General features: G+C 60.5%; 1 protein-coding gene across 1 annotated transcript in view; it reads left to right on the forward strand.

The window, feature by feature from the left end:
* Window positions 1-355, forward strand: part of LOC112114625 (poly(U)-specific endoribonuclease-D-like) — an 8,417-nt gene extending 8,062 nt beyond the window's left edge. The window contains exon 7 of the mRNA XM_024211417.1: window positions 241-355. Within this exon, the coding sequence (XP_024067185.1) occupies window positions 241-355 (115 nt within the window). The remainder of the gene's footprint in view (window positions 1-240) is intronic.
* The last annotated feature ends 10,172 nt before the right edge of the window (window positions 356-10,527 follow it).

Below are 10,527 nucleotides of genomic sequence, written 5' to 3' on the forward strand. Positions count from 1 at the left end.
GTCCCCAGCTCTGGGAGGGGAGTGGTGTCTAGTGGTTAGAGCAGGGGACTTGGGATCAGGATTCCAGCCTTCTCAGCATTGCCAACCCCAAGTGTTCAAAACACAGGATTGGCTTAAACACTGTGAGGCTTCTAAGAGATACCACACGTGGGGACACGTTTGTATCACCCTGCGGGGCGCACTCAGGGCGACGTGGCTCTGGACCGCCTCCCCAGCGGCCTCACGTCCATCTCCTTGCAGGTGCACGCTCAGCCTCGGCGGGAAATCGGCTCAGATTCAGACTTACTCCTGGACCAACTCGGAGTACGGCGCAGGCAAGCGGTACCTCGCCTCCTCGTACCCCAACTCCCCCTGACCCTCCCCCCCAGCACCACGACAATAAACCTTTGCCTCGCTCAGCCGTTCCCTCTTGCCTTTTGTTTTCAGGGTCCCAAGTGGGGGACTTCCCCCCACCTGCAAGCGTGGCCCCTGCTGCTAGTTTCTTGCAGCGATTGTTGTTCGGGGAGGGTGCATACGTGGCCTGTTATGTGACACTAGGTAATAACTGTGTCCAGTTTTGGGCCCCACACTACAAGAAGGATGTGGACAAATTGGAAAGAGTCCAGCGGAGGGCAACAAAAATGATTAGGGGGCTGGAGCACATGACTTACGAGGAGAGGCTGAGGGAACTGGGCTTGTTTAGTCTGCAGAAGAGAAGAGTGAGGGGGGATTTGATAGCAGCCTTCAACTACCTGAAAGGGGGCTCCAAAGAGGATGGATCTAGACTGTTCTCAGTGGTGGCAGATGACAGAACAAGGAGCAATGGTCTCAAGTTGCAGTGGGGGAGGTCTAGTTGGATATTAGGTGTAGGGGGGTGATCACCCGCTCCTGCCCTGAAGGGCTTAAAACAGCCCTGGGAGAGGGCTGTGGCAGGGAAAGCAGCTAATAGGCTGATTCGGGAAGTAGCCGCAGCTGGGCCACGCTCCAATCAGGCCTCAGCTGGCCCTATATAAGAGGCTGGGAGCCAGGCGCTCACCAGTCTCTCTCTAGCTGTAGAGGGAGAGGGACCTGAGTAGAGTACCTGAGTGGAGCAGAGCTGGGGAAAGGCAGAGGAGCTGGGGAGCTCCAGTCTGGAAAGCCCCAGGCTGCGGCCTAGCAGAAGGCCCACGGGTACTGGGGGTTGCAGAGGGCAGCCCAGGGGTAGGCAAAGACAGCAGGTCCAAACCCAACCTTGCCGGTGATGAGTAGGCTGATCTGCAGTCTGCCCCAGGGCGTGGGGGCTAGACAATGACTGGCAGTGGCCTTAGACTGAGTCGAGGTGGGGATAGGAGGTGGGGGTTCCCCTGAGAGTGAGGGGTTACTGCCAGGGGGCAGCACCCCAGATAACGGGGCACCGGAGTCCAGGGAGGGACGCGGGGGCCCAGCGGCAGTGGGGCACCGGCCTGCAGGGGGCGCTCCGGAGGCTGGATGAGCTAATTCCCGAGACGACCAGCAGGAGACGCCGCAGCGGTGAGTCTCACATCGCTACATTAGGAAACACTATTTCACTAGGAGGGTGGTGAAGCACTGGAATGGGTTCCGAAGGGAGGTGGTGGAATCTCCTTCCTTAGAGGTCTTTAAGGTCGGGTCCTGGCTGGGATGATTTAGTTGGGATTAGGTCCTGCTTTGAGCAGGGGGTTGGACTAGATGACCTCCTGAGGTCTCTTCCCACCCTGATATTCTATGATTCTATGAACCTCGGGCAAGTGCAGAGATAATTTAGTCCCCAGCAGGCCCCAGGGGTAATGCGCCGTGTGCGCCTTGTCCGGCTCCGTTTGGATCTTGGAACGGGGGTGGTGGTCATGAGTCGAGCTTCTGCCTTGTGGTTTGTGCTGCTCTCCGAGCTGCCCTGGCCGGGAGCCCCTGGGAGCAGCCAGCCACTGAGCTCTCCCTGGGAAAGCAGCCCCGGCGAATGGCCTGCCCCGTTGTCGCTGTCCATGGTGACGGCAGTGAGGTCTCCAGGTGGAGTTTAGCTGGGAAAACATCCCTTATTGCTGCACAGGGGCCTGAGCGCTCCTGACTAGGCAGCAAACAGGCACAGATGCCCTGGAAAAGCCGGGCTTCCTCCCCGTCCTGCAGCTGTCCTAACCGTTCCCAGGCTCCAGGGGGCAGGCAGGTGTCAGGGGATCTCCCTTGGCAGGCCGCTGGCCAGGCCCTGGCGGGGAGCGAAGCCTTTTGCCTTCCTGCAGCCTGCTCCTGAAATCAGTGGCAAAACTCCAGTGGAGCAGGAGCAGGCCTTTAAACAGCCATGCCCGGGGACGGCCTTGGATCCATCTCATCATTAGCAGCTCAACTAGCCCTTCCTGTGATGAGAGCAGGGATCCAGAAACACTTTATGGGCCTAGAACTCTCCCGTCGCGACCAAAGGCGGCTGTTCTGCTGGGCGGTTGTCATGAAAGCAACTGCTGGGTCTGCCCGGTGAACCCGCCGCCACCGTCCCCCGCCAGGAGAGCCGCTGGCCCAGACGGGTCAGGCAGGCCGTGGGGAAACGGAGGACAAATTCAGCAGGGCTGCAAACAGAGCAGAGGCCGGGGATGTGCGCGGCTTGTGATGTCAAAGGCTGGGTCGGGAGAGCCGTTCCTGTTCAAACAGAGGGTCCCCTCTATTTTCAGGGGGGCCTGACTGAAATGTCCCGAAGGGGCCTGCTTTCCAGAGGGAGGGGGCTCAGCATATTCTAAGAACCAGGCCCCTTTGAGGTGTGCCCCCTCCCCCCACAACCAGAGACTTCCCAAATCACTTCTTCTGTCTGGGCTCCAACGCCGTCTCTCTTTCCCCGCCTTGCTGTGCCGAGCTGCGACGCGCGGCCAGACCCTGCTGTGCTGCGTGTGATTTCCCTGGCAGCGCCTCCGATTTTGCAGGCAACAGAAAGACCCCTGCAAAGCGTGACGCTGCTGGGGATTTATGGCTTTCGGCGTCAATGCTGCCTGATAGCTTCATGGCTGCCGGTCACTGGTGCCTGGTGAATGGGGAGGTTGTGGCTTGGCTTAGCAGCCTGCGAACTGGCACCGTTTGCTCACCGCCAGCTGCATCTTCACTGGCCGTTTTAGGCTCGTAATTCCCCCTGGCAATAGCCGCAGTGGGAAGTGCAGCGTAGCCTGGGTTCGGGCGTTAATATTGTTGCCCCTCTGCCAAGTGGGAACCGATTTTGAGGCCTCCCCATGGGAAGAGAAGTCAGCGCGGTGGACTCTGGGTCTTTTCTTAGTGTTACTTGTAAGCATTGAACTAGTTAGAACTGAAGGCAGAGAGCAAACTCGCCCGCTGCTTGCAACTGCTGGCCCCTGACGAACGTGCATCACAAAACGAACAACAATGCAGCGTTGCTTCAAAGACTGAACTCTGCTTGCATGCGACGCAAAAGGCAGCAGCTCCATTGGGTGTCTCCTGCTCTAACAGTGTACACAGGGCCGGACTTGAGTCCTGGCAGGGTCAGGAGACCAGAGGATCAGAGTCCGAGACGGGCCAGAGGGCAGCCGGAGAGTCAGATACCAGGAGATCAGAGACTGTAATGCCATAACCAGCCCCACCCAAATTCACCATCACTAGCGCTCTTCAAACCACGCCCCAGACCGCAAAGCTCACGTGATGAGAACCAGGGTGGGTGAGAGGGCCACCAGGTGGCGCTCGAAGGCGCCAGATTTGCAAAAGTGCTCAGCCCCCAGCAGCTCCCATAAGGTGGGAGAGGTGGTGATGGGGGGGGAAATATGCCATTGTTCCCCGTGGGGAAAGGGATCCTCCATTGCTCTGGGAGGGAGCCGCTGGGTGCCAGATGCTTTTGAAAAGCTGTCTGCTTCCGTTCGCTGCCTAGCCGGGAGCTGAGTAAAACTGAAAACCCAGGTCCGCTTAGCAAGCTGCTGTGTGGATTGAAAAGTCATCTCTTCAAGAGGAAGCCAGCGGAGGTAGGAGGCTGGCACTTCCTACCTCTCTGCGGTGCACTCTGACGACGGCCTGCACCTTTCCCCGGCCAGGGTTGTGCAACTGACAAAATCCCCCCACGGGAGGAAAGGGCTGAGGGGGGGCTTTCCCAGAACGTGGATTCCTGGGACGGGAGAGACACCCATTCAGCATTTCCTGCACCACAGGCGAGAGCGTTGTGTTCCCCTGTGTTCACCAGCATCCAGCCGACTCATGGACTGCCTGTAAGCATGGCGGGCAGACCGCCTTCCTCCCCTGCACTGGGACCGGCTCTGCATCACGGATGGGGACGGCACATGAACGCTCAGCGTCCCGGTGCTGTACAAAACACAAATGCTGCTCTGGAGACCCTCGCTGCTTCCTGCAAAGGGAGGTGAAATGCAAGCTCAGCCCAGAGCTGGATCTAGACCCCTGGAGTCCTGACTCCCAGATCGCCGCTAAAGTCAGGGCCCCTTACGGCTGTGAATAAAACCTTCCGAATGTGGAAGTCTGCAGACAGCCTGAGATGACAGCCCAGAGAGGGGTGTAAAGGGTTGTTGTTCACCTCAATGGGTGTTTATGCTGAAACCTAACAATGGCAGTAATTTGAGCAGAAACATCCAGCTCACATGATTCTCCCACAATATCCCCCCCCGCCCCCCTCCCAATGTTAAAAACTCCAGCTCTGGATCCCTTACAACAGGGCCAGATGCACCCTGACACCCAGCCGCCAGCTCTAACCACTAGACCCCACTTCTGGCTTGAGAATTTATGATGCAGGGGTCACCGTGGATAAACAACTCAGCATGAGCGCCCAGTGCGATGCCGTGGCAGAAAGGGCTAAACGGGAGTACTGAACAGGAAGTGGGAGGTAATTTTGCTCAGTCTATGGGGTTGGTGAAACCAGTCCTGGAATCCTGCATCCTGGTCTGGGGTCCCCATTTTAAAAAGGATGTTGGGTAATTGTCACGGGTGCAGAAAAGAGCCACAAAACCCATTTGCAAGCCTGAGAAAATGCCAGACAGTGAGAGACTCAAAGAACTTGTCAAAAAGGAGATTGGGAGGGGACCGGATTACAGCATCTAAGTACCTTCACGGGGAGAAAACCTCGGGTCCCGCAGGCAGGGCCGCCCAGAGGATTCAGGGGTCCTGGGGCAAAGCGGGGGAGCTCCGAGTCGGCAGCGGCATTTCGGCAGCGGGGGGCCCTTCAGTCGCTCCTTGTCTTCGGCAGCACTGAAGGGGGCCCCCCCGCCGCCGCCGAGGACCAGGAGCGACTGAAGGGCCCCCCGCCGCCGAAATGCTGTCAAAGACCCGGACCGCCGCTGGGTGAGGAAAGGGATTCTTGGCCAGGGCTCACAGGGCCCCTGCGGGGCCTGGGGCAAATTGCCCCACTTGCCCCCCCTGTGGGTGGCCCTGCCCGCAGGGCTCTTTGTCCTAGCAGAGAAAGGCAGGACGTGAACCAATGGCTGGAACTGAAGCCAGACACATTCCAATTAGAAATAAGGCCCCAACTTTTAACAGTGTGGGCGATTAAGCGCTGGAACAAACCACCAAGGAAAACGGGGGAGTCGCGATCGCCTGTTGCCTTCAGCTCAAGGCTGGAGGCCTGGCAAGAAGAGAGACGTTCGGCCAGACAAAAGTTACCGAGTCCAATGCAGGCATAACTGGGTGAGATGTACACGAGGTGTGAGCCGACAGGATCTAATGGTCCCTTCTGGCTTTAAACTAGGAATCTAGGAATTAGCAAGGCCCTGCAATACTGTAGTGATGGTCACCCTGGAAATAAGTGAGATAGATAGATAGAGGGGGTGCATGGGGATAGATAGATTAGATAGAGGGGGTGCATGGGGATAGATAGATTAGATCGATGGGGCGTATGGGCCTGGATAGATAGATAGGTAGAGGGGGTGCATAGGATAGATAGATTAGATGAGATGAGTTGGACCTGAGTGGGTGAGATATATGTGTATGGCTGGGGATGTACAATGTTTGTGCACACGGGCGGATCATATACATGTGTGTGTGTGTGTGTGTGTGCGTACGCGTGCATTGTTGGGCCTGTATGTGTGTTCGTGGGAGGGTGCACGGTTACATTAGGGTGCCTGTTTACATGCAGGGGGGTGTTTATAGATCGCTAGCGAGGTGTGTGCGGATGAATGTGTGCACGTGGAATGTGTGTGCATGGATGACCGTATGTGTTTGTGTGTGGATGGCTGATACCTGTGTGCAAGGACAGGTGGGTGTGGGTGTGCGTGTGGTGTGGAATGCATGCCTGCAGGGTGCACGGAAGACGTGTTTGTGTGGGTGCATGTGTGGTGGACATGTTTGTGTGGATGGATGTGCACACAGGTATGTGCACGGACGGCTTGTTTGTCTAGATGGACGGGTGTTAGCGTGCGTGCATGGGTGGGTGCGTGAACCTGTGTGCACGGCGAGGCGTGTGCACGGATGGGTGTGAGTGTGCGGCTGGCACGTTTGGCTGGGTGGGTGCATGCACACAGGTGTGCGCGGAGAGGGTGTGTGCAGGGATAGGCGTGTTCGGCTGGGTGTGTCCCTGCGTAGCCATATCTGGGTGCCGCCGAGATGAATGAAATAATTACACGTTGCGGGGAGCCAATGTTCCAAACACTGGCAATGAAGCAGCCCGACGAGCTGCTCCACCCGCTGTGGGAGTTCCCTGCTCCTCCTGGGAACCTGCGGGGTGTTTCACAGGCCCCAGTCCTCGCCGAGCGACACCCTGTGCGTGCTGTCAGAATCAGGTAGGGCAACGGAGGCTGAGCGCGGCTGGTTTGGGTGACGCGCGACTCAGGAAGTGGAGCAGAGACAGAGCTAGACAGAGCCACAGACCGAGCCGGATGGGCCGGGGCCCCTTTCATTTTTAAGGAGGATCTGGGTACTTTTGGTCTCGGGGGGGCCCTGGGGGCTAAGCCATGGGCAGAAGATCCAGACGCAGCCCTGCCAGGAATTAGCAGACGGGGCGAGGGGCCTGGGACCATGAACGTGCAGAAGCAGTTGATGTCTGCAGCCATCCGCCTGGAGGCAAAGAGGCACGAGGGGGTCAAACTGCATCTGAACAAAGTTTTCCGCCTGGTGGAACGGGTGAGCGACCAGCAACTGAAGAACAGCATCAAGGCCTCGCTGAGCATCGTCCGAGGTAAGCGGCGGGCGCGCGGCTGGGCTGGCTCCTCTGCCCCACGGAGGGGCTGGCGCGCGGGCGACCACAAGAGACTCTGCTTTCCCAGGGCAAAGGCACGCGGCGGCTGGATCGCTGAGTCTGGGGAGGCGCTGGTGGGAAGCCGTCCAAATGGCTCATCCCAGCCCGGCGCTGAAATGCACAACGCTCGGCGGCTCGCAGAGAGCCGGGACGCGGGGCATAGAGCGCAGAGCAACCTGTCGCTCTTCCCCGGATGTCCCTCGTCAGTGTCACGCAGCTGCAGGGCTCCTGCGTTCTCGGGGCAAGTCCCTGCAGCTCTCTTTAGGAGGTGGCAGCTCGGCTTGGGTGGCAGGGGACGGGGAGGGTCCAGGCAGGCGAGGGCGATGCAGGGGGCAATCGGAGCAGGCCCAGGCAGTGGCTGGTGGCGGGGGCGAGCGTTAGGCTGGCGCTGGAGGAGACAGTAAGCGATTCGCTCTGTGCAGCGTCAGGTCCATGCTGTGGGGACCAGGCTGGCGCTGGCAGGGGCACACTGGCTTTCCCTCCTCCCTTTCGTGGTTCTGGCTGCTGTGTAAAGAGGCAGGCGATGCCGCAAACGGCTGGGGAGGCGGGGGGGAGGGGAGAGAGTCCCATGGTGGTGCAGAGACGCGTCGGTTAGGCTGCTTTCCTGTGGGTTTCTGGAGCCTCCTGCGATCGGTGGGGGAGGGCGGCTGGGGTAGGCATCCGTCACGCAGGCCTCCTCTGCCCCAAACAACCTGCCCCAGGCTGGTGTCCCGGGCACGCAGGGCGGTGCCTAGATGGGGATGGTCTCTAGATGCAGATGCCGGAGGGCTGGCCAGGGCAGGGCTCCCTCCAGAGCCCGCCTAGTTGGCTGGAGGGGACTGTGCCACCCTGCCCACCCCGGCAGCAGCCGTCAAACCCCAGCCCCTTCTGGCAATGCCCGAGGATACTGGGCTGGTAGCAGCAGCATCTAGGCCCTGGATCTCCCCCTGCGGCAAGAACTGCGCTAGGCCCCGGGGCTGGCGTTGGGAGCGGGTCCGGGGCCAGGAGCCTGTTGCCCCCCTGTTCTCGGTGGGTACACTGCAGCAGCCCCGGGGCACTGCCCGCCAGCGGAACGGGGGAGGGAGGCAGGTGTCACGGACTCACAGGTCGTGCCCACTCTTGGCCCCGTGCGGGCTGTGTGTGTGTGTGGGGGGGGTGCCCCTTTCCGTGAGACAGCCCTTCTCGGGGGTCCACTCTCTCCCGGGGTTAGGCCCCTCCACCTCCTGGAGCTGCACCTCTCTGAGCCTCAGGGAGTCCCCTCGCTCTGGACCCCCGGGGCCTCCACTCCCAGAGGGAATAATGCAACCCTGATCTCTAGCCCGGAGCGACTCGCGGCCAGCGTAACACAGGAGGGTTATTGAGAGTTGAACACAGCACAGGAAACTCTCAGGGCCTCAGGCCTGGCCTCCCTCAGCACAGCACATCCAAGTCTCCCCTGCATCCAGGTGGGCTCTGCCTGCTCCCTCTCTCCAGCCCAGAGCCCCCCTGCTTCCCAGCTGGGCATCTGCCCCAAGCCCCACCTCTGTCCATTGTCTTCTGTCCAGGTAAACAGAGTCGCCTGGGCCTCCTCTCCCCTCTTCTGTCCTCTGGCTGGAACCGGCTGGTCAGGTCACCGGGGTCCTCTCTTCGCAGCCCATTGTCCTCCCACTGGCCAGAACCGGCTCCAACTCCTGAGCTGGGCCTCCGGGTCACCAGTCGCTGGGGTGTCCATTCTCCAGGCCATTGGCCAGGGTCCCAAGTTCCCTCTCCGGTCCTCTGCAACAACAAACTCCCTCTCCCCTCACCTCGTTAAACCAGTAACACCCAGGGAAACTGAGTCCCACTCCCTCTGCATGCAAACCATTGGAAAAACCAAGAACCCCCCCCACACACTTCGTCACATCTCTCCCCCCTTTGAGTCTGAACGGAGCAGGGTCACTTAGCCAGTGACCTGGGGAAGTTCAGGGTCCCCGCCCCGTGATAAAGCATCGGCTGTAACATTGGCACTCCCCCTCACATGGGCCACCTCCATGTCATACCCCTGGAGGAGCAGGGCCCACCTCAGCAGCTTGGCATTGGCCCCTTTCATTTGGTGCAGCCACGTCAGGGGCGAATGGTCGGTGTACACGGTGAAGCGCCGCCCAAGTAGATACAGCTGCAGTTTTGTAAGGGCCCACACCATGGCAGGCATTGCTTCTCTATGGCCGGCACAGCAGGGGACACCAGCCACCCCGGGGACATCCCGCTCCCTGTGCCCCGGAGCCGCCAAGCGAAAGGCGCATCCCTTCCCAGGGAGAGCGTGCGGCGGCGTCTGACCCTCAGCAGCTTGCCAGCTCTGTCGCAGGCAGCCGCTGCAGCAGCTGGCGGACACGCTCAGCCCCTTCCCAGGGCTCCCGTCGTCAGCTCTGTCCCACTTGGCCATCCAGAGATGTTCCTTTCACGTTGGCAACAGCCGGTCCTGACAGCTGGAAAGTTCCCTCCGCCCCAGCCTCTGCAGGGAGTGGCTCCTCCCCTCTGCACACGCGTGTGCGCACACAGGTGCTTGTGTACAGTCACACCTGCCCTCGCTCACACCCACGTGCAGGCACGCGCTCCTACGTGTGTGCAGCCCCCTGTGTGTTAACGCAGACAGGCACACAACACTGGACACACGCCAGTGTTCAACCACACCTGCGTTCACACACATGGGCACACACACACACTCAGAGCTGCACCCTCGGATTAAACACCCACACGCATCCACACACGCCACACACATTTGCCTGCAGCCGCCCACCTCTTAACCGGCCCACATCCGTGCATGCGCACACGTATGCACGCAGGCTGGCGCACACGTGTGTACACGCGCACACACGCCAGTCGTGCCAGGGGCTGGCCACCCTGGGGATTCGGAAGCCCAGCCTCCACGTGGCTGGCTGCCCTCCCGCCCCACTAGCCGGCTCCTTGCTTGGCAGCATTAGTGCCGCCCCATTAAGCCATTAGCCGGCGATGACAGCCGCGCTCTCCGAGCAGCAGGGAGGTTTCTGTGGTAACAGGCCCCTGTGCGCCTTCCGGCTGGAGTTTGCCTCCGAGTTTCCAGGGGCGCCTGCTCCCCCTTGTATGGGACTGGGAGGGGGGAGCTGAGGCTGTAGCAGAGGGGGCTGCACAGTGTGGGGGGTGGGGGGCTGGGCTGATGCTGTAACAGAGGGGGTGCACCATGCTGGGGGGGGGAGCTGCACCGGGGGGGGGGGGGGGGGCCGGGCTGATCCCCCCCACCCCCCGGACGGTGCCTGGGCTGAGGGCAGGTGGCGGGGAGAACAGATCTGAGAACAACGGTGCCCAGTGCTCGCCTTGGCGATTGGGCTCTGAGCCCCCCATGGGCACCGAGCCCCCCGTGGGCACCATCGCTCCCGGCCTTGTGCGGAGGGAAGCCTGAGGTCACAGGCAGCAGCCATCTGGGGCTCAGC

The sequence above is a fragment of the Terrapene carolina genome, unplaced genomic scaffold (assembly GCF_002925995.2).
Source record: "Terrapene carolina triunguis isolate 2854851 unplaced genomic scaffold, T_m_triunguis-2.0 Scaffold836, whole genome shotgun sequence".
NCBI classification, from domain to species: Eukaryota; Metazoa; Chordata; order Testudines; family Emydidae; genus Terrapene; species Terrapene triunguis.